This window comes from Chlorocebus sabaeus, chromosome 15 (genome assembly GCF_047675955.1).
Source record: "Chlorocebus sabaeus isolate Y175 chromosome 15, mChlSab1.0.hap1, whole genome shotgun sequence".
NCBI lineage: Eukaryota > Metazoa > Chordata > Mammalia > Primates > Cercopithecidae > Chlorocebus > Chlorocebus sabaeus.
The window spans coordinates 16,697,493-16,715,136 of record NC_132918.1 but is presented as its reverse complement, the minus strand read 5'-3'; the positions used below and the strand labels follow the sequence as shown (position 1 = coordinate 16,715,136).

Genomic DNA, 17,644 nt, shown 5'->3' with positions numbered 1-17,644 from the left:
CCAACTTCTGTGCCTGTATCCCAGTTGAACATCAAATATATAGAATCTTACAGTTTCTACGTTAGGCAGATGTGATCAGGAACAAAAGGCAGTTAATGTAATAACAGCATAGAGATAGGTAAGTTGAAAACAATTTCCCCCAATTTTTTTTTTTTTTTTATAATTTGAAAATCTGAAAAAAGTTCCTCATCTTTGTAAACTGTGTCTTTCCATTATTTCTTTCATCTGTCAAATGCCTGGATAGAGTGAACGTGAAATAAATTCTCGTTTATTTTTTCATCTACATTGTAATCCAGAGTCTGTTTGGTAAAAGCTGTTAGTAAATCACTTGGTCAGTTCCCCCAACAAAATAGTCTTTAAGTAATACAGTATATCAACCTATCTTTTGACATTTTCATTTTTTGTTCTTGACATTTTCTCTTAAAAAATAATACAGTGTTGGCCCTATTATCTTTTGGAGTCTGTGAACCAAAATATCAGCTATCAGCTCTCTTGTAGAAAAGCTATCAAGGTTCAGAAACCAAAGAGGTAGATGTGAGGCCCTGCACATCTGTCTGTCTAATACTGGAGGGGAGGGTGGAGGATTGGTGATGGTAGTTCAAGAGTGGTGTGTTGAGTTTCACATGTTTATTGCCATTTGCTGTGTTAGTTGGGTGAGGTTTATTTTATTTTATTTTATTTTGTTTTATTTTATTGTATTTTTTTGGGGGGGGCGGAGTCTCACTCTGGCACCCAGGCTGAAGTGCAGTGGCATTATCTTGGCTTTCTGCAACCTCCGCCTCCCAAGTTTAAGCAATTCTCCTGCCTCAGCCTCCCAGGTAGCTGGGACTACAAGTATGCACCACCACGCCTGGTTAATTTTTGTATTTTTAGTAGAGATGGATTTCACTATGTTGGCCAGGCTGATCTTGAACTCCTGACCTCAAGTGATCTGCCTGCCTCAGCCCCCTAGAGAGCTGGGATTACAGGAGTGAGTCGCCGCGCCGGGCCGAGATGTATTTTAGAATGATTAGTTTGAAAGGTATAATGAATACACTTCCCTCTGTTCTACCTGTTGGAAATTACTTATGATTCATTCAGCAACAATTTTTGAGTGTAAACCATGTTCCAGTCACTGTTCAGGTTTTAAAGAAAAGAGCCAGAAAGGTAAAAACATACTTAAACTAATATTTTGAGTAGCCTTATTGTATGGAAATGTCTGTCTGCATTCTTTTATTTTTTATGCTGCCTTCACATAGCAAATTATACAAGAATTTTAAAAATGAACTGAAATATAGTATACTGAATTCCATTATGTAATTTTACTGGATAATAAAATCATACCCTTATTTCTTTTAGAGTCTGAAAACTAGAGGGATTTTTGATGTTAGAGTTTTAGAATTAGAGGGATGTTTGACAGAAAAATCAAGACCATTTGTATATCAGGTATTAAAATTACCCATATTAACATCATAATTTTTTGATCTGTGGAAGTATTAAATTACATCCAGATAACAATAGTTTACCTACTAAGTCCTTTGTAGCCCTTTTACCAAAAGAGAAATATTGATTGTTATTCCTATGCTTTATGACATTGTAGGACTTCTAAATATTGTCTCTGATTTTCCTTTGCTAAATTAACAGAATTAGTGGGAGTTCCACAATGGACATTGTGTTTATGTAGATAATGTCCAGCCCAGCTAAACCACCAGGTTATATTCTATAGTTTGCAAGTTTAAAGTCAAAATTTGAATTGGCTATGGACTTTGATATGGGAATTATATCAATACTGGATTCAATGTTTAGTTATACATCAAATTACCATTTCTTTGAGTGATTCCAATTAGAGAAATCTACTAATTACTAATATTATAACTGAATATATTAATGGTTTTTCTTTGTAATACACACTCCTTTCTTTATTGACAAAGATGATTAAATCTCCCATTTTGACATTCTGTCCTCTTTGGCTCACTGTACTGAGTCTCAACCTGTTGTGACTTGCACCAAATAGAGTGTCACAGCACATTACTTTGGAAAGAATACGCTTTCCAGATATTTTTAGTAGTGCTGCCATTTCTGTGAATATAACGACAACAGCATATATTGTGTTGTTTTTGTTGAAAATGTTACGTTGGATACTAACTGACTAGCCCTCAACTAAAAGTATTAACCTAGTGGAGAGAAATAATAAAAATACATACATAACCAGTAAACAACACATCAAAACTTGAAACAGTTAAACTGTGGGATGCTTGCAAGGGAGATGGAAAAAATAAAAGGTTTAGAAAGGGGATTTCCAATGATAGGACAATTTAAAAGGTAAAAAGGGCTAATCTGGAAAAAAATCCAAAGAAAGTGAGTTTCGAGTTGCCTTTGAAATAGTCTCATCGAGGGAAGGAAGGTAGAAAATTCACATTGGGAGAGAGGCTCAGAAATGACTTGGTGATAGAGGATGGTAAGCTGTATTAACAACCATCAGGTAAATGAGCTTGGCTAAAGCAATAAATTGACCATGGGGGAAGGTGGGAGTCTATTAAGGGCTGTTCATTAGTGAAAGGATTTTTAATTTTATGAAAGAAACTACTAATGCTTCAGGGATTACTAAGAAAGCACATGATGGAAACACTTTTAAAGAAGACAACTATTGCAACTATTCTGATGAAAAATCCAATTGCTGGGAGAATGCTAAGGATTCTGTGAAAAAGTAGAGTGGTTCTCAACGTGCGGCCTGCAAATTTTCTATAGGTTCATTGACATTTTCAGGGGCTCATGAAGTCAATTTTCATAATAATATTAAGAAATTATTTTCCCTTTTCACTGTATTGACATTTGCACTAATGTTGCAAAAGCATGGTGGGGAAAACAGCTGGTTTCTTTGCAGGAAGCAAACAGGTGATACCAAACTGTTCTGGTATTCATTGAGTGTATTCTTTACCATTATGGGCACTCAGCCTCTCTCTCTATATATATATATTTTAAATAAATTTCAATCCTTGAGTACGCGTCTCTTTAACATTTGGTAGGATGATGTAAGAAGTATGCATCAAGCACTTCTTCTGCATACCAAAATATAATAGCTGTCTTGGGGAGAAGCACTTCTGCCCTTGTGCCATTGTTTATATTTGTGAGCTGATTTAGCCACTGTTTTTATGGAACACTATATTTTTCTTGGAAGAATGATGAACAAATTATGATTATCAGACTTGAAATTTGGCAGACATTTTCTAAAAAATGAAATGTGTGCCTGTCACTTAAAGGAACACTTAAAGGAACACAACTGACAGTATATATTGCTAGTGATAAAAGTTTGAGTTTTCAAGCAAAAATTAGTATTTTGGAAAACTTACATCTGTCACTGTGAGCTTGACAGTCACCCAATGCTCAAAGATTTTCTGATGAGGTTGGCGATATTAACAATTGCGATTTAAACATTTGGTTTTGCATAATGAAATGTGTCAACGTTTGGAAATCTGCATATTTTCGAAATGACCAACAGGCGATATTACTAACTCATGAATGGATAAACAATCCAATCAAAGTATAAGATGAACTAATGGCTTTTAATGTTACAGAGTACCACGTTGAATTGATATGGTTTCAGAATCCATATTGCAATTAATCATTAAGAAACTACCACTTGTCAAGTCTTGGTGTAGTATCAAAGAAGAATATTCAAAATTATCTGAAAAGACTATTCAAATTGTCTTTCATTGCCTAGCTGCATACCTTGTGTGACATTGAATGTTGTTCATATATGTCAACCGTATTATAATAGATTGAATGCAGGATCAGATATGAGCACTCAGCTTCCTTTTATGAAATCACTCTTGCAGAATGTCAGACAATGTTACTGCTTTCATGCATGTTTAAAAATATTGCAGTTATTTTTTTCACAAAATATTTATTTACATTAACATGTAATGGGATTATCATTTTGAAGTGAATGAGTAAATAAATATATTTTAATTTCTAAGTTGTCATTTCTATATGGCAAATATTTATAGATGAGACTCACATAAGCAAAAACCCTTTGGTATTTTTAATAATGTTTAAAAATTTAACAACATTAAAATATAAAATTATATAATGTTTAAAAATATGGTAAAATCCTCCAAGTTTGAGGATCACTATATAAGTAAACAGTCAAAATTTGGATGAAGGCTGTAACTACAAGAATGAAAATGAAGAAGCACATGGAACATACTTGTTGGATAATTTGCATTATATTACACCATCCTTTTGCCCTCCTTCCTAAGATGAAAATACCCTCTCTGCCTTTTTTGGGTACATACATGTGACTTCTCGATGTTATTTTCACATTATTTTCTTTCCACAAAAACCAATAACTACTTTCCCAGAGTCTGTATGTGTTGAACAGATTCCACAAGGAAAACTTATAGGAACTAGAAGTCTAAAAACAAAGCAAAATAATAAGGTTAAGTGTAGAGTAAAGTATATATTTCTTTCATCTGCTAATTTCTCATTGTTAAGCATTCAAAAATCAAACACTGCTTTGAATTCAACTGTCTTCCGTGTCAAGGTCATATTTGCTAGTAAAAGTTTAATAACTGGTAATAACATAAGAATATTTCTATCCAATTACAAAATTATTTTGCCTAGGTGAGCCAGGAAAGGTACATGGTCTGCACTTTCCCCAGTGAGAAAGAATCATAAGAAAGGTGTATGTCATATCTATAACCTGTGAGCAAAGTTATAGACAGTGCCACCAAGGAGACATTTCTTCTCAAACTAAAGGTGTTATAACTTAACATATGGCTGCTCTTCAGACTTCAACAAGAAATGAGAAAAGGTCACAAGCCCAAGAGAGGATGAATATGAGGAATTCTTGCCATAGCAACAGAAAAGAAAATGAGGAATGGTTTGAGGAAATACAGCAATAACAGTATAACCACAGGATTTGCAAAATGCCTGTTAAGGCTAATGCTATGTTGTCAGTAATGTAGAATATGTATGGAATATCCTAAAAAATATTCGTATCTATAAAATACACATTATTGAAATGTGAAAAGTCAAAGGGATAGCAGAGTGGTGTCTGTTTGTAAGGTCATCCGCTCTTCAAAGGTAAACTACTAGCATGAGAGTGAGTCATGCATATTCAACAAGGGATTTCTATCTGGAAAGGAAGAGAGAAAATTTTAAATATCAGGCATAGGCTGGCAAGAGTTATAAAATGATTAGGGGTTGGCATCTGAGTCTTTTTTTTTTTTTTTTTTATCTCCAATAAAGACTGATTTGTCTCTTGCTACTTGTAACCTTGTATGTAATAGCCTATATAGTGACTTCTCCACGCCAAATGTCCCAGAAAAGACTATTAGAGCAAAAAAACATTGAGGGAAGTTGCCTTGAGAACAAGACACAAACATCAGTTTTACAGTATAGCCTGGGTGGGAATGAGTTTTAGTTCCTTAAAACTGTGCTGGTTAAATTTGGAAATGTGGATAGTCTTCCAGTTTTCCTCTAAGCTAATCTTTTAAAATATTTTTGGATATCTAGTATTCATCAGCTCTCTATGTTTCCCTAGAATTTCTCAGTTTTAGTGTTGGTCCTTACCTATTTCAGTTTTTCACCACTTGTCTGGAAATATTTTGCATGTAGAGGCAACAAATTGGGAGGCTAAAAACAGTCATGTCCCCATGGGGACCATCAAAATAGTTTTCTCCTTGTTGATAAGCATTAAATAGACCAGCCACTCACTGTGCTAAATAGAGCAAATGTGCTCAGGAAAAGAAGTTCGTGATTCTAGACTTGTAAAATTTCAGGCTGGTCACCTGAGGTGTTTGAAATGTCACAAAGGTGATATTAAGGATGAAATTTGTGCAGAAATTTTCCATTTGTAAAACATTTTCACATCTGTAATATCATCTGACCCCTTTCACAAGTGTTGAGGAAGATATTGTCATGATCTTACGTTTAGAAATCCAGAAATTGAGGCTAAGGGCGATTATGTGACTAGAGAAAGTCAAGGCTCGTCAGCAATTTTGCACGGATTCAAATTCAGGCCTTTGATTTCTGAAGTTTGTTTCCCTGTAGTACAAGGAATCTTACAACTTCTCTCTTTATTTGTAATTATAGAGTTAATCCTTGACAATCTAGAACTTTTTTTTTTTTTTTTTTAAAACCCCAGGACATACCACTTACATGTTTTAGAACTTTTAAAATCTTAAGTACATGAATGTTTTTAATGCCCCAGTGAGAATTACAGAGGAAGAGTTTGCAGAAAGGCTAAATGACTTGTTCAACTCATTAGAATGGATTTTAGAGCTGATATATTAGAAAGTGAAAAACAAATATAAAAGAATCATCCTAAAATAACATGAATAAACCCACTCACAAGGAGTACCCGTGCAGCCTTCTTGCCAGCTTCAAGTATCAAAATGAACATCTCCCGAAGGCAGTCCTCAGCATGGGAGCTGTGCATTAGCACACCATAATCTGTTTTCTGAGGACCGCATGGAAGTCAAAAGCAAAGAACAGATCAATAATAACTAGTAGATTCACATTCTAAAGAGTCCCCCAACGACGGATGCATTGTTTCATAACAATACTACTCCATTAAGTGCATATATTGTTTCCTCATTTATAAGCTATTTTCATATTCATGAGTAAATGGGAAAGATAAATGCCAAGTGGGCACCGACCTCAGGGATAAGATGAGGTTAAATTTTAAGAAGAGAAAGAGTGAAAACCAAGATGAGAAAGAAAACATCAAGCAAGATGATTATAAACTAAACTGCTGTCAACTTGAATATAAAATGTCTGGGTGAAGAGCTGTGGTAGGCATGGGAAAGTGTCATAGAGGCAATACAGGAGCGCTGTAGGCAGAGCTATTTTAATTAATAATTGCAAGCTATGTTAAAATAAAAAAATGATCAATAGATGCATTTAAAAGGTGGTGAGTGTATTTAAAATAAACAGAATATGATCCCTTTGTCACATCTTGTGCAATTTGGAAGGCTCCTCAGGGAATCTGATTCACCTTCAGAACATGCCTGTGATTAAAAGCTCAAGAGGGGCCTAATCTGTTTTTCTCTGTCTTTACTATGTCTTTACATTTTCCTTTCTTATTATACATAGTCATTGTTGTCTTCCTCCTCCACCTCCTGACCTCCTTCTTCTCTTCTTCCTCTTCCTTTTCTTCTTTAGTAAAGAAACCCCTAATTAGATGTCTTAGCCATCCGGATCCTGTTTCTTGTATTCATATAAAGAGAAACAAATGATGACCCTTAGAAACAGCCATTTTTATTTGGATAATATATAGTTATATTTAATTATTTTCTGGAATTTATTTACTTTAATCCTCATTACCATTTTTCTTACTTTTTATACAAGTCAGTCTATGTATTTACCCTGCAAGGCTATTTTACTAATTCATATGCTAATCACAATGAAAAGGGAGGATTTCAGGTATAAGAAAGGGAAAGAAAGTGGACGTATGTTAGTAGAGTCTCATGATTTAAAAGTTGTGTTGTGTCAATATTGTAAAATAGACTTGCTAAATGTTATTATTCACAAATCACACATGACAAAAGCAAGGCTTTACAACCCAGTGAGTGAAGTGGTAGCTGAAATCTGCGTTCTATGATTTCAAAGACAATGTCTAGTGTTTCTCAATGCTACTGTAACTTGCAAGGGAAGTCCTCCAGATTTTAAAGGTGGTATGATTTTCATCATTTTCACGATGAAATGACATGACAACTAGAATTTTTGGAGGAGGAATAGTGACCATAATGTCATAGGTTTGCTGGGATGTAGTTTATTTGCCAGGGAAATGGTAATAAGAAAATCTTCTCAGGAAGTTAGTGGAAGAACTAAGTGAGATAGCTTATGAAGGGCCCAGTTTCCACCTGCCACATGGTGGGTGTTCAATGAATGCTTGTTCTTGTTCCTGCTTGAGAACTACTTCTTGATGTAGTCATCTTTGCACTGCAGAAAGGAGTTGCATAATAGTTGTTCCCTACAGTAGAAACAAAAGAAGTATAACCTTTGCCCTTTCACAAAAATTAGCATCCTTTTTATATTTTTATAGGGTTTAAAGGATGAGTTGGAATGTTTAATGTGATCTTCAGAGAAAGCATCTTTTTATAGGTGGATTTATTTTCATGGGAATACAATAGCAAGAGACATAAAGTACTAATGATCCATATAGCATTTTTATTTCTCCTGACTTCTCAAGGAGGCAAACTGCCTAACTTGCAAAAAGACCAACCAGATTCAGGAATGCTTTTAAAATAGCAATGCCGGGATTTTCTTTTATTTTCTTCACATTTGAAAGCCCATACGAACATAAACTCATGCACACATGGGCACACACACAGAGACTGTGTTTGTTTCATTTTTGGAAGAAACAATCAGTAATCTATGAATCAGAGAAGGAGATAAGTAAGAATAAACATTCTCTTCGTTGAGCCTTTCTTTTAAAGGTTGATGAAAATGAGTATGGATGATGTAATGTCTTTCAGAAATGAATGGCAATATCATCAAAACAACCACTCATATGTTTTCCCAAAGCAAGACATTGTGAGGTGTTAAGACATATATGTAGGTAAGATTACATCCTTTTCTTTTGTGTTCCCAATTATTGTCCCCTAGAAGCGGTATCAACTCTAATACTTAGTAGTCTATACATTTGTTCATATCAAGAAACTGGCACCAGCAATGGTTTTTAGCACCGGCAATGTTCCCTATTCTTTTACTATCTTATAGTTTTGTTTAAGTTCATCCAAGGTCATGAGAATTATTTTATCTAATGTTATTTATGTGTTACCTTTAGTGGCCAAATTTTCAACTCTTAGTTCTGGTAAGGAAGAGAGCATTGTATTTAAAATATCTCATTTCTTGGTATCTGTAAGAAATTTGCAAATTTCCTATTACTTCTGCTATGAATCAGTTCTTTCTAAAACTCATGAGTATCTGTAATGATTTAAGTGAATATGATGTTTGACCATAATTATCCCCAAAATTGTGATTGATGATATCCCAAAAGTTGTATTTTCATAGGAATTTTCTAATTGTCTACTTTATTGAGTATGTTATGTCCAGAAGGGTGTTTTATTTATTTATTTATTTATTTTTGAGACAGAATTTTCCCCCAGGCTAGAGTGCAGTGGCGCCATCTCAGCTCACTATAGTCTCTACCTCCTGGGTTCAAGCCATTCTCCTGTCTCAGCCTCCCAAGCAGCTGGGACTACAGGCATGTGCCACCACACCTGGCTAATTTTGTATTTTTAGTAGAGATGGGGTTTCATCATGTTGGCCAGTCTGGTCTCAAACTCCTGACCTCAGGTGATCCACCCACCTCGGCCTCCCAAAGTGCTGGGATTACAGGCAGAAGGGTATTTAAAAAATAATAGTCTCCTTTATGAAAATATAGAGCTTATTTCTAATACCAATGAGAATTACCTGTATTTGTTTTTGGTGGTGGGATTATAATAAACACAAGCCTGATAGGTTTTGAGATTCAGGAATGTTTTTAAGCAGTTTACTCATATTTAAAGAAGAGAAAACAGAGGTAAAGGGAAGTTAATTATGAAAGTCAAAGCTAGTAAGTGATAAAACAGGGATTCAAATCTATGCCTTTGTTTGTTTAATTTTCTTATGTTTTGATCCGTGAGTTACTTAGATGGGTATGGTTTAATTTCCAAGTATTTTGAGGGATTTTCTGGGAATCTTACTCTTAAACTGATTTCTAATTTAATTCCATTATGGTTAGAGAACAAGCTCTATAAGATTTTAAAATTTTTGAAATTTTAATTGAGTCTTATTTTCATCTCTAGTAGTACACCTTCTCTTAAAATCTACTTTGATAATAGTATAGGAAAAGTGAAAATTAAAAATAACCTTTTATGTTTATTGTATAGTGCATTCTATTTTCTCTTTCCTCTTTCTCTGAGACTTCAATTACATGTATGTTAGATTTCTTGTTACTATCCCTGAGGACAGGTCACTGAGCCGTTGATTAATTTTTAAAAAATATTTTATTATCTATCTCTTGTCTTTACAGTGGGTAATTTCTATTGGTCTGTCTTCAACTTCACTAGTCTTTTCTTTAGCATTCTCCAAACTGATGTTAAAGTAATAAATTAGTGTATTTTAAATTTCAGATATTTTATTCATTTATGCTAAATCTCCATTTGGTTCTTCCTATAGCTTCTGTTTCTTTGTTGGAATTCTCATCTCTACACTCCTCATTATAACTATTTTTACCTTAAGATCCTTGAACGTATTTTCGTAGGTTTGTTGAAATCCTTGTTTGCCAGTTCTACATCTGGGTCTTGAAGATCTATATCTGGTTCTACATCTTGAAGTCTATTTCTATGGACTACTTATTGTCTTAAGTCTCATTTTCCTACTTCTTTGCATGTGTGATAATTTTTAACTTTATGCTGGATATTTTGGGTGAGACTTTGTGGGGAATCTGGATTATGACATATTTCCTGAAAAATATGTTAGGATGTTGAGGTTTTTTCATTTTTGTTTTTGTTTTTTTCCCCCTGTGAGAGAATGCAATGGCAGATACTCTTGTTCTTATGAAGCTTAGTTGTATTTTTTGTTAGGACAGGCCTATTTTGTCTTTGAATTTAATCTTAAGATGCGGTCCTTTTGGTAGGTATGGTCCTAATTATTGCAGTAAGATCTTTCTGGGGCTCAACTGAGTACCTGAGGTGCTTAGTGAGGTCTATTTACCCTGGTACTCCAACATCAACATCTCCAAGCACTGTAGGTCATCTAAGTATTTCCATTTAGCACTTAGTTCTGTGGCAGGCAATTTCTGCTACATGGAATCTCTTTCCTCACATGCATGGCACAGATCTTGGCTAAGAACTTACAGTAAATTCCCATGCAGACTTCTGTCTCTCCACCCTTTCACACAACTGCCTCTTTCTTGGCCATGTTTCCTGTAATTATAGCTTCCTTGGCAGCCTTGCTATTCTAATCTTGGCCTCTTAGGTTTGGTGAGACTGCAGTTTAACTTGATATCCATGTCCCTGAACTAGGGCAGAAAAATAAACCGAGCAAAAAGCTGAGAAGATTATGGGGCTCATCATGTGTATTTTCCTTCTTTCAGGGGTCACAGTCCTGCTCTGACCATTGTCCAAGGCCTCAAAGCAGTTGCCTCTTATATGTTGTTCAGTTTTACAGTTGTTTACAGCAAGAAGGCAGATTCAGTACCAATATCTGTGTCATGGTTAGAATAAAAAATTCATGGGTTTATAATTATTTTTCACAAAACCTTGTGAAATAGTGCTTGTGAAGTAGTACTATTATAACCTAGTTTTATCGAAAACTAAATTCAGTCTAGTGAGTGGAGGAGACATAATTTGAACCTAGGCAGTCACACTCTAGACTTTGTGCTCTGACTAAATATACTATGCTGCCTCTGCAACATAACTTACATTGATTTTCTTCACAGCATTTATCATACTCTTCATCTTATATATATGCCAATATTTATTTATTTATTTACACTTTGTTTGCTACTTCTGCTGGTGTATAAGCATCATGTATTTTCTATTTATAACTGTCTCTCTACTGCCTAGCACAGGAATAGGCTCTTGGTGGAAATATTTCATAAGTTTTTTAAAATGAATGAATGAATGTAGATACTACTATTATAAAATAATTTTTAAAACAGGGATTTTTCTTACATGTTTGGTACTTTAGACTTCATCTTGTCTGCCACCTTGTGGCAACAAAATTGTATGTATATCAAAATATATTTATATAATAAGAAAAGAATCATAGCAGAATTTTTAATCTTGATAAGAAAGCAGTAATTACAAATTGGTCTCTAGAAATGTTCAAAACATCTTCTGATAAACAGTGGCACTGGTTTAATGAAGTGAGCAGAGAGTTAATGTATTAGGAGAGTCTAAGCATTACTTTTGGTTGAAGTAAAAAATAATACTTATATTTGCCACTTTGGATATGTTATGAATAAAAAGAAGAGCCATTTTGATAATAGTTGTTTTCAGAGTCTTTGTATCGTTGACTATTTTAGTTTAAATGGCAATGCTTAGCTGATTAATTTCAAAACATATCTTTGTTGATCTTAAAACCATAAAGTTATGTATGGTTCTTGTAGTCTTCTCTATAACAAAACAATATGCATTTATTTTTATCAGAAGCAAAACTACATGATAGTTTTTAAGCTAATTTTTGTATTAACGAGTCTCCTAAAAATATTCTGTAGACCTCACATTTCCATAAAATTAAAGAGAAAATGCTTCAGCAAATGCAAATAAATGCAAAAAAGGAATATTTTAATTTTGATTCATGATTAGTATCAACTTTCACAATGTGATAATAATACAAAAGCAGAATTCTGCATTGAGTATATAACTAATGGTTGTAAGCTATTTATAGAGTAAATATCCTAATTAACTTATTTTATAAAACACATTTGTTGATTGTATTTCAGATGGTTTTAAAATCTAAGATCTTTCAAGATGTTTTGATATTAAAATCATATGTACTGACTTACGCAGTTCTGCACTATGACCATACCAGCAAAATGATTTATTTCATTTGGTGCATTATTAATTGTATGAATCGACTGTTTAACCTTTATTGATTTACATTTCCTACTTAATGTTCAACTTAGGAACAGCAGCAAAAATTATTTTACAAAAGTTAATTCTAATATAATAGGAAAGATAATTTTACTATTCACTGTTAAATACATTCAATTCAGTAATTTTCAAGGTATTGAAAAAGCACTCTTAGTTTCAAAGCAGAAATTTTCTAATTCTAAATAGTGAACCTACCGAAGCTGATTTTTGCATTTTCAGGAACTGCAGCATCTTGTGGTTCTTATATTTGGATTACAGTGGAATTTTTGATCTTTCGTTCTCATTACTTTTTTTTTTTTTTTTTTTTTTTTTTACTGAATTCTTACTTACCAGAGACTGTTACTTACTTTTAACAACAATGAATTAATTACATTTTGACATGACCATGCCATTTGGAACCCTTTTATTATTAAATATGATTCAAAAATTCATCAAGCTATTCTGATATCCAAGAAATATTTCCTTTAAAATGTAGGCCATATAGGTGGCCCTTTTTATGTATGATTATAACCATGGAGAAGGTGAAGTATGATTACTTTCAGTGCATCTCAATATATTATTGTTTATGCATGCCTTTGGATTTTATGAATATTTTGACGTCTGTAAATAGCTTGCAAATGTTTATTTCTAAGTTTAAAATTTTTACTTATTTATGTTCTTTTCCTTTGCATGATCGAATATTTTTTTAGTCTGTAAATAGTTCACAAATATTTTTCCCACAAATCACCCAGGTAGCCCAGAAGTTGCAATATTTTGACATACTGAAATTCACATTACCTTTCCAATATTTCTTATTTCAAATGGAAATAGAACAAAATTCTGTGACCGACCATATATCTTGATGTTTTTTGAAAACTATGGTTGCATAAAATATTTCCAGATAATATAGGGATTAAAATTTTCTTTTAATGTCAAAGGGAATCTGCCTCTAGGTTTTGTAGTTTACTTAAGAGGGAGAATGGCTTTCAAACGGGTTGTCTTGTGAATTTCAAAGTGATTTTGTTGTCTGTAGGTTCTTGAGGTCAAGTTTAAGTTCACTACTAGGGCTGTGAAAAATCTTGGGTAGAAACAACTTTTACATCCTAGTGGATGTGAATTTGTAAATGACTTTTACCGTGCTAATAAATCTCCCATTTACAAATTAGTCTTAATATAACTGATAATCATGTTCCCCAGTTGGTTATTAAGAGAGCAGAAATTATATTTTCATTTTGATATTAGTTTGTCATTTGTATCCAAAAGAAGTACAGGAAGTGAGATGAGAAAATGAACAACACAAGAGTTCTAGGTAAATTGCTCAAAGTCAGACAGGGAGGGATAGAGTCATCACAATTTCAAGGAAAGAGGCTGTTGAAAGGCATAATATAATCTCTTTATCTTTGCTGCAGGTTAAAACTGATTATCACGCACGAGAAAGACCCCTAAAACATAAAATATAGGAGAGGTACATTTTTTTTTTTTTTTGTGGAATTTTTTTTTTTTTTAAATTTATTTATTATTATTAAACTTCAAGTTGTAGGGTACATGTGCACAACGTGCAGGTTTGCTACATATGTATACTTGTGCCATGTTGGTGTGCTGCACCCATCAACTCGTCATTTACATCAGGTATAACTCCCAATGAAATCCCTCCCCCATCCCCCCCCCCATGATAGGCCCCGGTGTGTGATGTTCCCCTTCCCGAGTCCAAGTGATCTCATTGTTCAGTTCCCGCCTATGAGTGAGAACATGCGGTGTTTGGTTTTCTGTTCTTGTGATAGTTTGCTGAGAATGATGGTTTCCAGCTGCATCCATGTCCCTACAAAGGACACAAACTCATCCTTTTTTATGGCTGCATAGTATTCCATAGTGTATACGTGCCACATTTTCTTAATCCAATCTGTCACTGATGGACATTTGGGTTGATTCCAAGTCTTTGCTATTGTGAATAGTGCTGCAATAAACATACGTGTGCATGTGTCTTTATAGCAGCATAATTTATAATCCTTTGGGTATATACCTAGTAATGGGATGGCTGGGTCATATGGTACATCTAGTTCTAGATCCTTGAGGAATCGCCATACTGTTTTCCATAATGGTTGAACTAGTTTACAATCCCACCAACAGTGTAAAAGTGTTCCTATTTCTCCACATCCTCTAGGAGAGGTACATTTTTATAGAAGAAAAGATAGGCCTGGGTAACTGTGGGGACTCTAGGAAGTCATATAGGGACACACAGATACATACTTCTAAAGAAGAATAGAAATATAAAAAAGAAAATTTTAAGGACCGAGATAAAAAGTATTTCATACCTTTGGAAAGCTGTCCAAAGGATCCTTTGAATCAGCTAATGTGATCACCAAATAAGCCATAAACTTTCAAGTCTTGGCTCATACTTCACAGTCAGAATTCCCTTCTACCATTCCACAACTGCAGTTTTGACAATCCTTCTTACCTTTGAATACCACCTCCTTTATTTACCTGTTCTCTCCCTCCTTTCTTCCCACAGCAATTTGCTTCTGCAGTTGTCTGCCTCTTAGCTTTGCCCTGCATTATGAATAGTTTCTTGTGTCTCTATTTTTTCCATTAGGTTTTGAGATTTTTGTGGTCTCCATGATTGCCTCACTTGATATAAACCAAGCAGTAAATAAATGTGGTTTGTTTCTTCTTTAAATTGAAATAAAATAGAAGGTGATCAGGCAGGCTCAGATAGTACCCTTCACTAGCATGAACAGCATTTACTTGCACTTATTAGTATATGATTTTACCTGTGTGCATGATTCAGGGCAAGATCTGGTTTCCTCATCCGTAGATAACAGGTAACAAGCTTTGTCTCAATGAAACTCGCCACGCTTGCTATATCTTCCGCAGATGCATCAAATGGTTCTCCCAGAACTGCTCCTTTGCTGCAAAGCTTTAAAAAATAGAATACTTTCAACATCCTAATAATCTTTCATGTAATTTACCTTTTAAATAAACAAAACACGTGTACATTTTATTTATATATGTTTTGTATATATGTTAAAGGTATATATGATACTTTTTCCAAACCACAAGTAAAATATTAATATTTTGATTATAAATTAAATAAATTGTTCCTGTTCACTATTAAGTGACTATAATATAAAATAAAGGACATGTTCTACTGTAAAATGCTTCCTGTAAAATATTTTAAAAGTATGATAGGTTTTAAAGGAGTGCCAGTTGCTAAGAATGTCTGTTTTAAAAATAAAGCACACAATAACCAAAGATATTAACAGAAAGCCAGGTATAAATCATATTAAATACCAGTGCTTTTATGAAAACCCAGCTGAGCCATGATCTAGCACACTATCAAGTTTGATTTAATATAACAAGAGGTATCGGAAGTAAACTCCTAGGAGCCATTAACATGATCGGTGATTAATTTGAGTCTGAATCATATTCTCTAGTATGTTATTGAAAGAAAAGAAGTGAAAATTTATTAGAATTTATTGGCAGAAGACACAGTATCTGAAAAGCATGGCAAGAATATGAATTCTTAATAAAAGTTCCAGGAAGTCAATGGTTTCTGGGCATCATAGATGAACTCTAGAGAAAGAAAATAATTAATTTTTTTGGAGATCCCCAAACATTACGAAGTGTCAATAATATGACAAGGGAAGATCAGCACTTTTTTTTCCCCTCGGAGTTTTCTACTGTTCTTTGGAATTAAGACTGATGGAAAAGAAGTCCTATCTATTTTCAGTGACCTTACTCAGGATATCGCCTTCTTTGCTCTTTTCTACCTCCATCTGTGCATATACTGGGGGAAATGTTCTTGCCAGAGATAGTAGTATTTGCAGTTAATACTTATTTATATATCCTTTAGCATAAAATTTCTTGTATTTTAAATCCTGTTTGCTTAAATGACATAGTTTAAAATAAATTTTCTTTTATAGGTTAAGTCTTGAGATAGTTTTGCCATTTATATTAATGTTATTGTCATTTTTTAAATGCAGTTTGTTATTTGAATGTGGCTATATTGTGTCTTAAAATGCACTTACTTTCTTACTAAAGGCTAAAAAAAGACTAAAGGCTAAAAAAAATCTAGAATCTAGATGTCCAATATCCACAGTCTGAATTGGTAGTTACCTAATGCTGTTTTATTTTGCTTGGATATCTTATTAATCCTGGAGATTCATATTATTTTTAAAACCCTTTGTCAGTTGGATGAATGAAATATGTTACTTTCTTCATTTAGTAAAAAATACTTACTGAGCATCTACTATATACCAGACAAAATTGCTCTCTTTACATTTTAATTTGAATTGATTAGGATTTTTTCATAAATCTTGTCTATTTTTAGCTCTATATAAATTCCCCTTTCTTATTCCTTACCTATTTCTATTGACAAGTAAATCTTTTTATTATTAATTATAATAAATATTTAGATATTTAAGCTATTACTCCTTTTCTGGTAGTAATAATATACACATGATAAAATGTAGGGATTCCACCCACAAATAATTTTTTGGAAAAGTGTCAACTTTTCCTCATGTTTTGTAAAGGCTCTCAGAATACATAAAACACTTCTCTCAATTATTTTGAAAAAAATTAGCAAAGACTATTTGTGGAAAATACACTGGAAATGGCCTTAGTCAATGCTAAGTTTGGATGCTTCATAAAGGTCACCTGATAAAATTGGTAATGAAAGAGAGAAAATATTTAACCCAGATTTAGTAATTATTCTAGAGAATCTGACCTCAGAAGTGTCAAGTGTGGCTGTAAACAGGTTTTAAAACATAATTTTACAAAGCATGATAGTTTGAAGATGTCAATTTGAGATAGCATCTCCTTTCTTCTGTCAGGATCCAGAAATACCTAAACAGAGTTTTCCATGAAAGAAAGATTTTTTTACAACATGACTATAAAAACACAAATAAATAAAAAAACAAAATTAGTAGAAATTGTGTAGTTTTATTTATCAGTATCTTATATTAACATTCCAGATCTTCTCAATTAATTTTATCTACCTTTTTTTTTTTTATTTTTATTTTTTTAAAGACAGTCTGGCTCTGTCTCTCAGGCTGGCGTGCAGTGGCGCGACCTCTGCTCACAGCAACCTGCGCCTC

General features: G+C 33.6%; 1 protein-coding gene across 1 annotated transcript in view; it reads right to left on the bottom strand.

Annotated features, from left to right (window-relative positions):
* SPATA16 (spermatogenesis associated 16) overlaps window positions 1-17,644 on the bottom strand; it is a 262,274-nt gene that overhangs the window by 153,356 nt on the left and 91,274 nt on the right. Inside the window, exon 3 of the mRNA XM_037988555.2 lies at window positions 15,320-15,465. Within this exon, the coding sequence (XP_037844483.2) occupies window positions 15,320-15,465 (146 nt within the window). The remainder of the gene's footprint in view (window positions 1-15,319; window positions 15,466-17,644) is intronic.